General features: G+C 46.9%; 1 protein-coding gene across 4 annotated transcripts in view; it reads left to right on the forward strand.

Moving 5' to 3' along the window:
* LOC127046482 (unconventional myosin-VIIa-like) overlaps positions 1–17,586 on the forward strand; it is a 128,895-nt gene that overhangs the window by 48,040 nt on the left and 63,269 nt on the right. For all 4 annotated transcript variants that reach the window (XM_050943555.1, XM_050943556.1, XM_050943558.1 and 1 more), the window contains one exon: positions 10,407–10,518. In XM_050943555.1, the coding sequence (XP_050799512.1) occupies positions 10,407–10,518 (112 nt within the window). The remainder of the gene's footprint in view (positions 1–10,406; positions 10,519–17,586) is intronic.

Raw genomic sequence — 17,586 nt, forward strand, 5'->3', positions numbered from 1 at the left:
TTAGGACAGATGAACACATACTGTTAGGATATAGATATTCAAGCCTGTCTGTAAAGGCCTATACTTTAAGAATTTAGATACATGTTTATTATTTAGCTGGTTATAAAGGTATAAAAGAAAGAATCTGTGTAAGGGCCTTCTCTCACTGTGACAATCTGAGGCCCTCTTTAGTCATACTGAAATAAGGCAATCTGGGGCTATTAGGAAGGTGATCCGATCTATCACCTCCAGAGAAAGGGAAAAGCGTAGAAGATGTAAAAGGAAATTTAGTTTAATAGTTTTCTGTCTAGTAAGAACTCACTTATCAATAGATACAGCTGGGAAACCCTTATGTCTTTATAGATATAGTTGTGAAATCCTCACTTTTGTATTGTTTTGTATATTTATTTGCGTGGGCTCTGTCTGGTTCTTTGATTGTTTCTGTCTGCTGTATAATTAATTTTGCTGGGTGTAAACTAATTAAGGTGGTGGGATATAATTCGTTGGCTAACCATGTTACAATACGTTAGGATTGGTTAGGTAAATTTCAGTAGAATGATTTGTTAAGGTATAGCTGTAAATATTACTGTAAGTTAGGGGCAAACAGGAAGTAAGTTGAGATTCGAAAATAGGGAAAAAGGAGCTTGGATTTAAGCTTGCTGAAAGTTCACCCCAAAAATATCAAATTGTTTGCACCTTCGGACTTCAGGTATTGTTGCTCTCTGTTCAGGCGAGAAGGACCAGGGAAATGGAAGAGTGAAGGAATAAGCTCTCTAACACATACTTCCCCTGGATCAATAATCTTGGCCATAATGTATTAAACAGCTCATTTACATAGAAGTGAATTTTGTAACAAGGAAAGACACAGTTCTGGTTACTAATATTCTGTGATTTAATACTTTGATTCAGTATTTGTTCAAGGAGTTACCCTCTAAGACATTCTTTATTAAAATATTTAACATCTAGTTAAAGGAGAAGAGAGAATGGGAGGCTGAAAGTAGGAAATGAGAAGAGTGGGAGAATGGAGGGAACAGAGCACAGTGGGGAGGATAAGAAACCTAATGGAACGAGGGGGAGAGAATAGAGATAGAAACGTAAAGCAAGAAAAAAATTAATATCTTTGAGTTATGCTGCCAACCATGCACCACCATTGTAGTGTCTGGGTATTATTATCTGTATTTCATTCATGGCGTTTAGTCAAAATGCATCCATGGGAGGAGGATACAAAAGTAAATGCAAAATAGTAGTTGTGTTGGGCTCTTCCAGGGTGAATTGATTTTAATCAAGGCGATTTAAATCAGCAATTTAAATAATGATTTAAATCACCAAGTAGAAAGCCTCTATTTTAGTGTTTTTCAAAGTTTTTGTGCTGGTGACCCCATTTGGACTTAAAATAAAATCGTGTCCTCCCCACTAGAAAAAATTGCCCCCACCCCTTCAGCATCACTGTCTGTGGGGCTTGTGGCTGGAGCTCTGGGCCCTGTGCCATCTGTGGTGCTCCTGGCTGGGACTCTGGACCCCCTGTGGGACTTTCTGTCCTGGCGACCCCATCAAAATGGAGTCGTGACCCACTTCGGGGTCACAGCCCATAGTTTGAGATCCACTGTTCTATTTGATTCATCAATTTCAATCAGCTTTTTTATTTGTACTTCAGTTATTTTCTAAAGAAAGGTTAATTCTCATTTGCTTTGGTAGATCGTGCCAAACCACCCTGATCTTTTTTGAGAAGGTAACAGATTTTTTAGACAAAGGAAATGCAGTGGATCTAATTTACCTCGATTTCAGTAAGGCATTTGGTAAGGTTCCACATGGGGAATTATTAGCTAAATTGGAAAAGATGGGGATCAATATGAAAACTGAAAGGTGGATAAGGAACTGGTTAAAGACTATGACGGGTCGTACTGAAAGGTGAGTTGTCAGGCTGGAGAGAGGTTACTAGTGGAGTTCCTCAGGGATTGGTTTGGGGACCAATCTTATTTAATCTTTTTATTACTGACCTTGGCACAGAAAGTGGGAGAGTACTAATAAAGTTTGCAGATGAGACAAAGCTGGGAGGTATTGCCAATACAGAGAAGGACCAGGATATCATACGGGAAGATCTGGATAATCTTGTAAACTGGAGTAATAGTAGTAGGATGAAATTTAATAGTGAAAAGTGCAAGGTCATGCATTTAGGGATTAATAACAAGAACTATTGTTATAAGCTGGGGAGGCATCAGTTGGAAGTAACAGAGGAGGAGAAGGACCTCAGAGTATTGGTTGATCACGGGATGACTATGAGCCACCAATGTGATATGGCCGTGAAAAGAGCTAATGCAGTCTTGGGATGCATCAGACGAGGTATTTCCAGTAGAGATAAGGAGATGTTGGTATCATTATACAAGGCACTGGTGAGACCTCATCTGGAATACTGTGTGCAGGTCTGGTCTCCCATGTTTAAGAAGGATGAATTCAAACTGGAACAGATTCAGAAAAGGGCTACTAGGATGATCTGACGAATGAAAACGTGTCTTATGAAAGGAGACTCAAAGAGCTTGGCTTGTTTAGCCTAACAAAAAGAAGGCTGAGGGGAGTTGTGATTGCTCTCTATAAATATATCAGAGGAATAAATACCAGGGAGGGAGAGGAATTATTTAAGCTCAGTGCCAATGTGGACACAAGAACAAATGGATATAAACTGGCTATCAGGAAGTTTTAGACTTGAAATTAGATGAAGGTTTCTAACCATCAGAGGAGTAAAGTTCTGGAACAGCCTTCCAAGGGGAGTAGTGGGGGCAAAAGACTTATCTGGCTTCAAGACTAAGCTTGATAAGTTTATGGAGGGGATGGTATGATGGGATAGGCTAATTTTGGCAATTAATTCATCTTTGACTACTAGCGGTAAATACGCCCAGTGGTCTGTGATGGGATGTTATATGGGATGGGATCTGAGTTACTACAGAGAATTCTTTCCTGGGTGTCTGGCTGGTGAGTCTTGCCCACATGCTCAGGGTTTAGCTGATCGCCATATTTGCGGTCGGGAAGGAATTTTCCTCCAGGGCAGATTGGCAGAAGCCCTAGGAGGGGTTTCGCCTTCCTCTGCAGCGTGGGGCATGGGTCACTTGCTGGAAGGTTCTCTGCACCTTGAAGCCTTTTAACCATGATTTGAGGACTTCAGTGGCTCAGACAGATTTGATACAGGAGTGGATGGGTGAGATTCTGTGGTCTGCATTGTGCAGGAAGTCAGACTAGATGATCATAATGGTTCCTTTTGACATTAAAAGTCTGTGATTCTGCATAACCATTAAAAATCTGTTAATTTACAACTAAGTAGAGCTTTTACTCTAGACTTGGTACATCTTTTTGGTACATAGGATAATACGCTATTTATTTAAGCAATTATAATGCTTAATATTTTCAGATTCTTATTCTCCTTCGAGTGCTTGCTCATATCCATTCCAGTCAGGTGTGTGCGCACCGCGTGCACATTAATCGGAAGATTTTTACTCTAGCAACACTCGATGGGTCGGCTGGGCGCTCCCTGGAGTGGCACCGCCATGGCACCGGTTATATACCCATGCCGACCCAACCGCCCCTCAGTTCCTTCTTACCGCCCGTGTTGGTTGTTGGAACAATGGAGCGTAGCTTAACTGATCTCCACCTCCCTAGCTACTCGTAGTTTTCTCTTTGTTATTGTGTATATAGTTCAAATTTCTATACTTGCAGTTAGTTTATTATTTTCTTTAACATAGTTAGTGTATATAGTTAAGAGGGGCTCAGGGATTAGCCACTTCCCCTCACCTGGTGCCGAGGCCCATGCCCAGTTCACCGGGTTTAAAACCATGCTCGGCCTGTCACAAGCCGATGCCTACAGGAGATCCTCACGACTCCTGCATTAAGTGCCTCGGGGAATCCCACCTCGCAGATAAGTGCCGCATTTGCAAGGCCTTCAAGCCGCGGACCAAAAAGGAGCGGGACTTTCGTCTCAGACAGCTCCTGATGGAGGCAGCTTTTACTCCTCCACCATTGGCACCGAGCGCCGGACAGTCCACACCAGGGAGAAGTGCATCTTCGGCACCGGAGCGCGCTGGTACCGCTAAGGCCCCTCGGCACCAACCGTCGCCGGCCCAGATGTCTGCTCGGCACCGCTCTCTCTCCCCGCAGGTAAAAAAACATAAGACTCCTGCGGCTTCTGTGTCCACACCGCAGTCAGAGCACCCGACACCGACAACTGCCGTGGCACTGACAACTTCACCACCGTCGATTCCGGTCCCGCAAGAGCCGTCGAATCTGGTGCGTGACAGCTTCCCGGTGTGCGCCGTGATTGAGCTTACTATTCCCTCCACACTGGAGACATTCTCTACCGCAAGGGAACTGATCGCACTGACAGAGTCTGCGCTGCCTCAACCCCTGGCACCGCCGGTGCGGGTTATACAGTCCATAGGCAAGCCTGCCCTACTGAGACCATCCTCTGTCAGCACCGCTGAGAGGCACCAGTCACGATCGCGGTCCCGCCGGCATTCTTGGTCCCATTGCCGATCCTGGTCCCGACGCCACTCGCAGTCCCGATACTGTTCTCCATCTCGGTACCGGTCGCACTCGCGGCACCGTTCAAGACCCCATTCGCTGGCCTGGTACTCTCGGTACCGATCAAGCTCCCGGCACCGCTCACGGCACTGCACCTCTCACAGCCGCTCCCGGCATCGAGCTTCGAGAACGGTCGACCTCCCGGCACCGTTCCGGTCGCAGGTCCTGGTCTTGTTCCCATTACCGGTATAGCGCCCAGTACCACTCTCCGCTGCAGTGTACAGACAGACTACCCAGGGATGAAGACCATTCTCAGGGGTTTTCAGGTTCTCCTTGGCCGTCTCGCCATGCATCTATGTCATCCCATGCGGACAGTGCTTCCTATGCACAGGACCGTGACTTAGATGTCCCCAGCCATGTCTTCCAAGAGACCCAGGCTCAAGACCAAGGACCTCATCAGTGGTCCTTCTGGACGCCTTTGGCATATCACCAAGCCCAGGATGGACCTGCAGTGCCATCACGCTCCGTACCGTCGGATCACCGGGTGCCGGAGGCTACTGTTAGCCACCTCCCTCCTGCGGCTGCAGAGGACACTCCCATTCAGGCACCAGACCCTCAGGTCCCACTGGAGCTGGACGTCACCCAAGTCCACGAGACAACGGAGGACCTGATTGTCCCTGGCCTTTCCTCTTCCTCTTCTCCAGATGAAGCGGTGGTGGGGACATCCTCCTCAAGCCCTCCTCCAGTTGACCTAAGGTCACATCAAGACTTCCTGAGACGGGTGGCCCTGAATATGAACCTCCAGGTGGGGGAGGTTCCGGAGATAGAGGACCCGGTGGTAGATATTTTGTCGGCTGACACTCCCACAAGGGTGGCCTTACCATTTATTCGGATGATCCAAGCGAAGGCTGATACCAGCTGGCAGTCTCCAGCATCTATTCTGCCCACGGCTAGGGGAGTTGAGAGGAAGTACATGGTGCCCTCTAAGGGGTATGAGTACCTGTACATACACCTTCCTCCCTGCTCGCTCGTCGTCCAATCGGTTAACGAAAGGGAGCGCCATGGCCAGCAAGCCCCTGCCCCAAAAGCAAAGGAGGCTAGGTGCATGGATTTATTGGGATGAAAAATCTACTCTGCGGGGGGCCTCCAAATCAGGGTGGCAAACCAACAAGCCCTGCTTAGCCGCTATAACTATAACACCTGGGCAGTGGTTGAGAAATTCACAGAGCTAGTCCCCCAAGACTCGCGTCAAGAGTTTGCGGCCCTTTTGGAGGAAGGAAAGAGAGTGGCGAGAACTTCTCTCCAGGCCTTGTTAGATGCAGCCGACTCCACAGCCAGAACTCTGGCTTCAGGAATTACCATGAGGCGAATATCATGTCTTCAGGTGTCAGGCCTTCCACCTGAATTGCAGCATACAATACAGGACTTGCCCTTCGAAGGTCAGGGCCTATTTTCGGAAAAGACTGACCCTAGGCTGCAGAGTCTGAAGGACAATAGGGTGATCATGCACTTGCTCGGGATACACACACCGCAGACTCAGCGCAGATCCTTCCGGCCCTAGCCTCAGCGCCCTTACCCCCCACCTAGACAGCGGCAGGACTTCGGCAGGAGGTGTGGCCGAGGCAATCGTAGACGGCAGTCCAGACCCCAAGGGGGTCAGAATCACGGCCCCGCCAAACCACCCGCAGGACCTAAACCAAACTTTTGAAGGCGCGCCTGAGGGCGACGTACCAGTTGTTCAACAGGATCCTTTCCCTCCCTTTTGCAACTGCCTCTCCTCTTTCCTCCCTGCGTGAACCCAACTGATTTCAGATCATTGGGTCTTAACGCACAGTAGAATTTGGATATGGCCTTCAGTTTATTTTGTCCCCCACCCCCCATCCTCGTCCCTCTTCAGGGACCCCTCTCACGAGCAAATCCTATTGCAGGAGATACAGTCCCTCCTTGCCATGGGAGCTATAGAGGAGGTACCGTAGGACTTGAGGGGCAAGGGGTTCTACTCCCGCTATTTCCTAATCCCCAAGGCGAAGGGAGGTATCAGACCAATTCTAGACCTGCAGGGGCTCAACAAGTTCTTGATAAAGTTGAAGTTCCGCATGGTATCCCTGGGGACCATCATCCCATCCTTGGATCCTGGAGACTGGTATGCCGCCCTCGATATGAAGGACACGTATTTTCACATTGCCATTTATCCTCCGCACAGACGGTACCTCAGGTTTGTGGTCAACCATCAACCTTTCCAATTTACGGTCCTTCCATTTGGCCTTTCCACAGCCCCAAGTGTCTTCACAAAGTGTATGGCCGTAGTCGCCGCCTCCCTTCGTCGTCGGCGCATACACGTCTTCCTGTATCTCGACGATTGGCTCATTCGTGGGGCCTCCGAGACCCAAGTAACATGGCACATGGGCATCGTCAAGGACCTATTCATCCAACTAGGCCTGATGATCAACCTAGAGAAGTCTACTCTGGTTCCCACATAAAGAATAGAGTTCATTGGGGCCATTCTGGACTCCAGTCTCGCCAGGGCCTGCTTACTACAGCCGCGGTTTCACGCAATGGTATCTCATAGACTCATAGACTCATAGACTCTAGGACTGGAAGGGACCTCGAGAGGTCATCGAGTCCAGTCCCCTGCCCTCATGGCAGGACCAAATACTGTCTAGACCATCCCTGATAGACATTTATCTAACCTACTCTTAAATATCTCCAGAGATGGAGATTCCACAACTTCCCTAGGCAATCTATTCCAGTGTTTAACTACCCTGACAGTTAGGAACTTTTTCCTAATGTCCAACCTAAATCTCCCTTGCTGCAGTTTAAGCCCATTGCTTCTTGTTCTATCATTGGAGGCTAAGGTGAACAAGTTTTCTCCCTCCTCCTGATGACACCCTTTTAGATACCTGAAAACTGCTATCATGTCCCCTCTCAGTCTTCTCTTTTCCAAACTAAACAAACCCAATTCCTTCTATTATACAAGGCCTATAAAAATTTCCAACCACTTCAGCTTGAACTTGTCTCGGCCTCCTGGGTCACATGGCTGCCTGCACGTTCGTGACCAAGCATGCCAGGCTACGCCTACGTCCCCTTCAAACTTGGCTCTCCTCAGTATACTGCCCAGGGAGACACAATATTGACAGGATCCTCACGGTTCCCCCGAGACTCCTAGGCTTCCTCGACTGGTGGTTGACACCCTCCCTGGTGTGTGCAGGGATGCCATTCCATTCGCCCCAGCCTTCTATGGCCCTGACGACGGATGCGTCATCTCTCAGCTGGGGTGCTCACCTCGGACATCTTTGCACTCAAGGCCTTTGGTCATCTCAGGAGCTGACCTTGCACATCAATGTCCGAGAGTTGAGAGCAGTCTGCCTTGCGTACCAGGCGTTTCAACAGCATCTGCAAGGCCGTTGTGTCTCAGTGTTCACAGACAACACAATGGCCATGTATTACATAAACAAACGGGGGGATAAGATCCTCCCCTCTTTGCCAGGAAGCCATTCAACTCTGGGACTTTTGTATAACCCACTCGATAGACCTGCTAGCATCCTTTCTCCCAGGGGTTCGGAACACTCTGGCGGATCGACTCAGCAGATCCTTCCGCTCTCTCAAGTGGTCGATCCATCCAGACATTATTCATTCTGTTTTCCGGACATGGAGATTTCCCCGCATAGACCTCTTCGCTTCCCGCGAGAAGAGGAAATGCCAGATTTTCTGCTCCTTCCAAGGTCTCTCCCCGAGCTCAGTCTCAGACGCTTTCCTGATACTGTGGACGAGCCAACTTCTTTATGCCTTTCCGCCGTTCCCACTGGTTCACAGGGTCCTGCTAAAGCTCCGCAGGGACAGAGCTCGCTTAATCATGATCACCCCAGCGTGGCCCAGGCAGCACTGGTACACCATGTTGCTCGACCTGTCGATAGCCAACCCAATTACCCTGCCTCTTCACCCAGACCTCATAACTCAGGACCATGGCAGACTTCACCACCCAGACCTGCAGTCCCTTCACCTCACGGCATGGCTCCTGCATGGTTGAGCCAGTCAGTTACGCTGCTCTGCCTCAGAACAACAAATACTCCTGGATAGCAGGAAACCTTCCACTCGGTCTACGTATCTGGCCAAGTGGAAGCGTTTTTCCTGCTGGTGCGAAACGCAAAATGTTACTCCTACCGAGGTCTCGATCCCCACCATCCTGGACTACCTCTGGTCTCTCAAACAGCAGGGCCTAGCGGTATCATCATTGAGGGTGCACTTGGCGGCCATTTCTACCTTCCACCCAGGGGAGAGTGGCCGCTCTGTGTTTTCACACCCTCTGGTTTCCAGGTTCCTCAAGGGCTTGGAGCGCCTATACCTCCAAGTACGCCACCCTTCCCCTACCTGGGACCTCAACGTGGTCTTAACCAGACTTATGTCTCCACCATTTGAGACGTTAGCAACTTGCTCGCTGCTATACCTGTCCTGGAAGACAGTTTTCCTCGTAGCCATTACATCGGCCAGACAAGTCTCCGAGCTTCGGGCGCTCACGGTGGACCCACCGTATACTGTGTTTCACAGGGACAAGATGCAGTTGCGACCACGCCCAGCGTTCCTCCCTAAAGTGGTATTGGCTTTCAATATCAATCAGGACTTCTTCCTTCCGGTCTTCTTCCTGAAGCCGCACTCATGATGACGGGAGCAACAATTGCACTCTCTAGATGTCTGTAGGGCGCTCGCATTTTATATCGAACGGAGGAAGCCCTTTCGTAAATCGCCCCAACTCTTTGTCGCAGTGGCAGACCGAATGAAAGGCCTACCTGTTTCCTCCCAGAGGATCTCCTCTTGGGTTACGGCGTGCATCCTCACTTGTTATGACTTGGCTCATGTTCCCTTGAGCCATCTCACCACACATTCTACCAGGGCTCAGGCTTCATCTGCTGCCTTCCTGGCTCATGTACCAATCCAGGAAATTTGTCACGCAGCTACCTGGTCCTCGGTCCACACCTTTGTTTCTCATTATGCTCTGGTTCAACAGTCAAGAGATGATGCAGCCTTTGGCTCAGCAGTTTTGCATTCTGCCACATCTCACTCCTACCCCACCGCCTAGGTAAGGCTTGGGAATCACCTAACTGGAATGGATATGAGCAAGCACTCGAAGAAAAGACGGTTACTCACCTTTGTAACTGTTGTTCTTCCAGATATGTTTCTCATATCCATTCCAAACCCGCCCTCCTTCCCCACTGTCGGAGTAGCCGGCAAAAAGGAACTGAAGGGCGGTTGGGTCAGCAGGGGTATATATCCGGCGCCATGGCGGCACCACTCCAGGGGGCGCCCAGCCGACCCACCGAGTGTTGCTAGGGTAAAAATCTTCCGACGAACATGCACGCGGCACGCGCACACCTAACTGGAATGGATATGAGCAATACTTCTTGAAGAACAACAGTTACAAAGGTGAGTAACTGTCTTATCCTACATTTTGGTATGTTAGAAAATAAAGAATGAGATGTTGCTTATTTACTAGATAATTTACTTTTTGCTCATGATTTATGTCGAGCTGCATCAGTGGGAGTTGTGTGGGAGATGGAATTTAAACACCAAACATCATATGAAGTTTATTTGTAATAAACAAAGCAACCTTAAATGTTTTGGATACATAAACTTCTCTTATCAAAACATCTTTTATAGTTACAACTAAATTATAATAAGTTTAGGCCTTAACATATTTTGTATTAAATTCAGATTTCATACTAAACAGGTTCATTTTTAAAAAGAAAAACTATGATGTAAATTACAATCAAAAAAATCCAACATGAATATAAAGAAAAATCATTGATTTTTATCCATCCTGGGATCTTCCGTGCTGCCAGCGTGGCTCTTGGTGCCATACACTTTGGGCTCCACTGTGCTTGGGTTGGGTTGGCAAATTGCTTCCCTTGCTCTGCTTCTCTCTCCAGGTTCAATACGCTTCCAGTGGCTTCCTAGAGAAGAACAGAGACACTTTGCCAGCAAATATCCGGGGTCTCTTCATCAACAGTGTCACCCCATTATTGAGTGTGCTGTTCACAGGTCAGTCCCCCTGTTGCCATGAGTGCCCGGTGAGTAATGTCACCAATAATCCCTGAGTTCATGGACTGTGCTTAGGGGAGAGAATCAATCACATTAGAATCCAGTAAACAAACATTGCTTTAAGAGCTGTGCGCTGGCCCAGGGGCCCTGCCTGGGACACAGACATCTGCTTTGCATCTGGATGGTCCCTTCCAGTCCTGGAGTCTATGAGTCTTAATATTAGACTACATGCCCTTCACTGTTCCTCCAGCCCAGGATGTCTGTCTTAGACTGAATAACTGAATGTTTGTGCACCACACTGATTCATAGATTCATAGACTCTAGGACTGGAAGGGACCTCGAGAGGTCATCGAGTCCAGTCCCCTGCCCTCATGGCAGGACCAAATATTGTCTAGACAATCCCTAATAGACATTTATCTAACCTACTCTTAAATATCTCCAGAGATGGAGATTCCACAACTTCCCTAGGCAATCTATTCCAGTGTTTAACTGCCCTGACAGTTAGAAACTTTTTCCTAATGTCCAACCTAAATCTCCCTTGCTGCAGTTTAAGCCCATTGCTTCTTGTTCTATCATTGGAGGCTAAGGTGAACAAGTTTTCTCCCTCCTCCTGATGACACCCTTTTAGATACCTGAAAACTGCTATCATGTCCCCTCTCAGTCTTCTCTTTTCCAAACTAAACAAACCCAATTCCTTCAGCCTTCCTTCATAGGTCATGTTCTCAAGACCTTTAATCATTCTTGTTGCTCTTCTCTGGACCCTCTCCAATTTCTCCACATCTTTCTTGAAATGTGGTGCCCAGAACTGGACACAATACTCCAGCTGAGGCCTGACCAGCGCAGAGTAAAGCGGAAGAATGACTTCTCGTGTCTTGTTTACAACACACCTGTTAATGCATCCCAGAATCACGTTTGCTTTTTTTGCAACAGTATCACACTGTTGACTCATATTAAGGTTGTGGTCTACTATGACCCCTAGATCTCTTTCTGCCATACTCCTTCCTAGACAGTCTCCTCCCATTCTGTAAGTGTGAAACTGATTGTTCCTTCCTAAGTGGAGCACTTTGCATTTATCTTTATTGAACTTCATCCTATCCAGATGCAAAGTATTATCCCAGCATCCCCATGGCAAAAACATAAGTGCAGCAGCCAAACTTGTGTTGCCGTTAGTGCACCCTCTCACCTCTGCTCTACCAGGGCCTACAGTTCCAGGAGGGTTTTGTGGAGGCTCCAGCATCAGTGCTTCTAGGTAAGCAGGCTTCCCTCTCATGATCTGGGAGCCATGACTAAGCAACTCAGAGAGGGGATTAGACAAAAGCAGAAAGCTTACAGGGAGTGGAAGGAAGGCAGGATCAGTAAAGAAAGCTACCTTGCTGAGGTCAGAACATGTAGGGATAAAGTGAGGAAGGCTAAAAGCCGCATTGAACTGGAACTTGCAAAGGGAATCAAAACCAATAGTAAAAGGTTCTAATGCCACATAAATAAGAAGAAAACAAAGAAAGAAGAAGTGGGGCCGCTATACACTGAGGATGGAATGGAGGTTAAGGATAACCTAGGCATGGCCCAACATCTAAACAAGTACTTTGCCTCGGTTTTTAATAAGACTAGTGAGGAACCTTGCGATGATGGAGGGATGATAAACGGGAATGTGGATATGGAAGTGGATATTACTGCAACTGAGGTAGAGGCTGTACTTGAACAGCTTGATGGGTCGAAGTCGGAGGGCCCGGACAATCTCCACCCGAGGATATTAAAGGAACTGGCGCGTGAAATTGCGAGCCCGTTAGCGAGAATTTTTAAGCGATCGATAATCTCGGGTGTTGTGCCGTATGACTGGAGGATTGCTAATGTAGTTCCTATTTTTAAGAAAGGGAAAAAGAGTGATCCGGGTAATTATAGGCCTGTTAGCTTGACGTCTGTAGTATGTAAGGTCTTGGAAAAAATTTTAAGGGAGAAAGTAGTTAAGGACATAGAGGTCAATGGTAATTGGGACGAACTGCAACACGGATTTACTAAAGGTAGATCGTGCCAAACCAATCTGATCTCCTTCTTTGAGAAGGTGACGGATTACTTAGATAAAGGAAATGCGGTAGATATAATTTACCTAGATTTCAGTAAGGCGTTCGACACGGTTCCGCACGGGGAGCTGTTAGTTAAAGTGGAAAAGCTGGGAGTGAATATGAAAGTTGTAAGGTGGATAAGGAACTGGTTAAAGGGGAGACTCCAGAGGGTCGTATTGAAAGGTGAACTGTCGGACTGGAAGGAGGTCACCAGTGGAGTCCCTCAAGGATCGGTCTTGGGACCGATCTTATTTAACCTTTTTATTACTGACCTTGGCACAAAGAGCGGGAATGTGCTAATAAAGTTCGCGGATGACACGAAGCTGGGGGGTATTGCTAACACGGAGAAGGACAGGGATACTATTCAAGAAGATCTGAACCACCTTGTAAACTGGAGTAATAGAAATAGGATGAAATACAATAGTGAAAAGTGCAAGGTCATGCATTTAGGAATTAATAATAAGAATTTTGGATATACGTTGGGGGCGCATCAGTTGGAAGCGACGGAGGAAGAGAAGGACCTTGGGGTACTGGTTGATAGCAGGATGACTATGAGTCGCCAATGTGATACGGCTGTTAAAAAAGCAAATGCGATTTTGGGATGCATCAGGCGGGGTATTTCCTGCAAGGATAAGGAGGTGTTAGTACCGTTGTATACGGCGTTGGTGAGACCCCATCTGGAATACTGTGTGCAGTTCTGGTGTCCCATGTTCAAGAAGGATGAATTCAAACTGGAACAGGTTCAGAGACGGGCTACGAGGATGATCCGAGGAATGGAAAAACTGCCTTATGAAAGGAGACTCAAAGAGCTTGGCTTGTTTAGCCTGGCCAAAAGAAGGCTGAGGGGGGATATGCTCGCCCTATATAAATATATCAAGGGGGTTAACGTTAGGGAGGGAGAGGAATTATTTAAGTTTAGTACTAATGTAGCCACGAGGACGAATGGGTATAAACTGGATATTAGGAAGTTTAGACTTGAAATTAGACGAAGGTTTCTGACCATTAGGGGAGTGAAGTTCTGGAATAGCCTTCCGAGGGAAGTAGTAGGGGCAAAAGACTTTCCTGGCTTTAAGACAAAGCTTGATAAGTATATGGAGGGGATGTTATGATAGGATCGTCAATTTGGGCAATTGATCTTGAATTACCACCAGACAGGTCTGCTCAATGGTCTGCGGGGAGATGTTGCATGCGATGGGTACTGAGTTGCTGCGGAGAACTCCTTCTTGGGTGCTGGCTGGTGACTCTTGCCCACATGCTCAGGGTTTAGCTGATCGCCATATTTGGGGTCGGGAAGGAATTTTCCTCCAGGGCGGATTGGCAGGTGCCCTGGAGGTTTTTCGCCTTCCCCTGCAGCGTGGGGCACGGGTCGCTTGCTGGTGGTGTCTCTGCAGCTTGAGGTCTTCAAACCATTTTTGAGGATTTCAATAACTCGGTCCTGGGATAGGGGTTGTATAAAATTGGATGGGTGGGGTTCTGTGGCCTGCCTTGTGCAGGAGGTCAGACTAGATGATCAGATTGGTCCCTTCTGACCTATGAGTCTATGAGTCTATGAGTCTGTCAGCAAACTATAGAGCCAGCTGAGCAGTTAGGCCGCAGTTTATTGGAGGGGGAGGATAAAAGCGAATCCATCCCTGACATGTTACTCCTGAGGAAATTCTGCAATAAAAGTTACAAATTCTGTGCATGTTATTTTAAAATGCTGCAAAATTCTGTATATTTTATTTGTCAAAATAACACAATATAATCACACCAGTTTCAATTATTTTTGATCATTTATTTCAAAATACCTGTCCGCAAGTATGTCTGTAACAATACAGACAACAACAAAGATTCAGGAAATGTTTTTTGACAAATAGATTCCGTACTAGGCATATTAATACAGAACTCTGAGTAATAATTCATTTAAATGACAGTACAGGATCGTATTTCCCACACCCCTCAGAAGCAGTGCAAAGACTTGGGGGAGTCAGAGGTAACGGAGGAGCTGAGGGAGAGAGAAGTAAATTGCTGGGAAGGAGCCTGGGTGTGAACTTGTAGGGTTGTTGGGTATGGGTGGGGAAAGTAGGGAACAGGGTTTTTGAGGAGGCAGGGAGGGATTGTTAGAGACCCTGTTGCAGACCCTGGCTGACCTCTAGCCTCTCCCATTCAGTCAGGCACACCTGCCCCTGTCTCCATGTGTTCCTGCACCCCCATATGTCCTTGCACCCTGTTCACATGTGTCCCGCCACCCCCACTCAGACACCCACTCCCCCATCTCCATGTGGCCCTGCACCCCACCCCCTGTCCCTATGTGTCCCTGTACCCCCTCCCCCGGTCCGGATGGGTGTCTAGGCAGCCACCCCCCTATCCCTAAGTGGCTCTCTCTCCTCTCCTCATGCGTCTCTGTACACCCACTCAGCCACCCTTTGTAGCTCTGCACCCTGTCCCACATTCCCATGTGGCCCTGCACCATCCTCCCTCCTATGACTCTGCACCTCCACTCCCATTCAGCCCCTTTCCAAGTCTGTCCTCCCCCACTAGCCCTTATGAGCCCTTGTCTGACCCCCCCCCTCCACAGCATCCCATGCTGTCTGCCTCCCCATAACCCTTTCTCCTGACCTGGCCTCTGACAGGCACCGGGAAGAAAGCAGGCTTTCTTTTTCCTGGCCGGGAGCTGCTGCTGTGTTCTTGTGCCACAGCGTCCTGTCGTGGGCAAAAGGCAGAACTGCAGCAACATTTTGGCAGAAGCCTTTTTCTGCACAAAAAAAAATAATGTGTGGCTCATTAATTATGCATGCATGCAATAGAGCAGAATTTTCCCAGGAGTAACACATATTTGTGGTAGTGGAAGCATCCCTCAAAGGCCATCCTGTAGATGGTGGAAGTGTCTACCAGGGTCTGGCTACTTGGAGGTCTTGTTTAGGTCTGAAGAAAAGACTGCCTCCTTTGTTTCTCCTGCATAGGTAATGACCACCTCAGGCCCAAGACCTGGCATGACTTTTTCTTTGTAAAAGCTGCTTGTAGTCAGATGCTCCTCCCTCCAAGTGGTAACACATGATTAATGAGCACCTTTTAGCTTAAGTCGAATGTTTATCTTTTCAGTATCAAGGGCTGTGTGGTATCTGTAAAGGAGACGTGGCCTTGGCCACTTTGTCATTTTCATTATGTCTGGAAAGCTGGACAAGTTATATCAATTCCATGAATCAGCCATTTCTTCACCCTCTTGCCACAGATCAAATAGCCCATGTCCCAGGGGCCAGTGCAGGATTGTCCCCTATTGTACATTCACCAGTGTTAATTTTCAAAGAGAAGGAATGGGGCCTCCATTTCCCTGGAGAGACTGTTTCTTCCATGAAGGCCATATCCCCTTCTGCGTCTCACTGTAGGGGAACTTTTTTCCTGATTTGCAGCCTGTATCTAATTTTAATTAACGTTAAGGCTGTCAATTAATCACAGTTAACTCTCACAATTAACTCAAAAAAATTAATTGTGATATTCAAACTGCAGGTAATCTTCTTTTGCACTGTTAAACAATAGAATACTAATTGAAATGTATTAAATATTTTTGGATATTTTTCTACATTTTCAAAGATATTGATTTCAATTACAGCACAGAATACAAAGTGTACAGTGCTTGCTTTATATTATTTTTATTATAAATATTTGCACTAAAAATAAATAAAAGAAATAGTATTTTTCAATTTATCTCATACAAGTACTATAATATAATCTCTTTATCGTGAAAATGCAACTTACAAATGTAGATTTTTTTTGTTCAGTGAATCATAGAATATCAGAGTTGGAAGGGACCTCAGGAGGTCATCTAGTCCAACCCCCTGCTCAAAGCAGGACCAATCCTCAGCTAAATCATCCCACCCAGGGCTTTGTCAAGCATGACCTTAGAAACCTCTAAGGAAGGAGATTCCTCCACCTCCCTAGGTAATTCCAGTGTTACATAATTGCACTCAAAAACAAAACAACGTAAAACGTTAGAGCCTACAAGTCCACTCAGTCCTACTTCTTGTTTAGCCAATTGCTAAGACAAAAAAGCTTGTTTACATTCACAGGAGATAATGCTGCTGGCTTCTTATTTACAGTGTCACCTGAAGGTGAGAACAGGCGTTCGCATGACACTTTTGTAGCCAGCATTGCAAGGTATTTGTGTGCCAGATACACTAAACATTTATATGCCCCTCCATTCTTCGGTCACCGTTCCAGAGGACATGCTTCCACGCTGATGACGCTTATTAAAAGATGTGTTAATTAAATTTTGACTGAACTCCTTGGTGGAGAATAGTATGTCTCCTGTTCTGGTTTACCCACATTCTGCCATATAGTTCATATTATAGCAGTTTTGGATGATGACTCAGCACATGTTCATTTTAAGAACACTTTCACTGCAGATTTGGCAAAACGCAAAGAAGATACCAATGTGAGATTTCTAAAGATAGCTACAGCACTCAAACCAAGGTTTAAGAATCTGAAATGCCTTCCAAACTCTGAGAGGGATGAGGTGTGGAGCATGTTTTCAAAAGTCTGAAAAGAGCAACACTCTGATGAGGAAACTACAGAACCCAAACCACCAAAATAGGAAAATCAACCTTCTGCTAATGGCATCTGACTCAGATGATGAAAATGAACATGCGTCAGTCTGCGCTGCTTTGGATCGTTATCGAGCAGAACACCATGTCTGGAATGTTGTTTGAAGCATGAAGAGACGTGTGAACATAAGAATGGCCATACTGGGTCAGACCAAAGGTCCATCCAGCCCAGTACCCTATCTGCTGACAGTGACCAATGCCAGGTGCCCCAAAGGGTGTGAACCTAACAGGTAATGATCAAGTGATCTCTCTCCTGCATCCATCTCCACCCTCTGACAAACAAAGGCTAGGGACACCATTCCTTACCCATCCTGGCTAATAGCCATTCATGGACTTAATCTCCATGAATTTATCCAGTTCTCTTTTAAACCCTGTTATAGTCCTAGCCTTCACAACCTTCTCAGGCAAGGAGTTTCACAGGTTGACTG

This window comes from Gopherus flavomarginatus, chromosome 3, assembly GCF_025201925.1.
Source record: "Gopherus flavomarginatus isolate rGopFla2 chromosome 3, rGopFla2.mat.asm, whole genome shotgun sequence".
NCBI lineage: Eukaryota > Metazoa > Chordata > Testudines > Testudinidae > Gopherus > Gopherus flavomarginatus.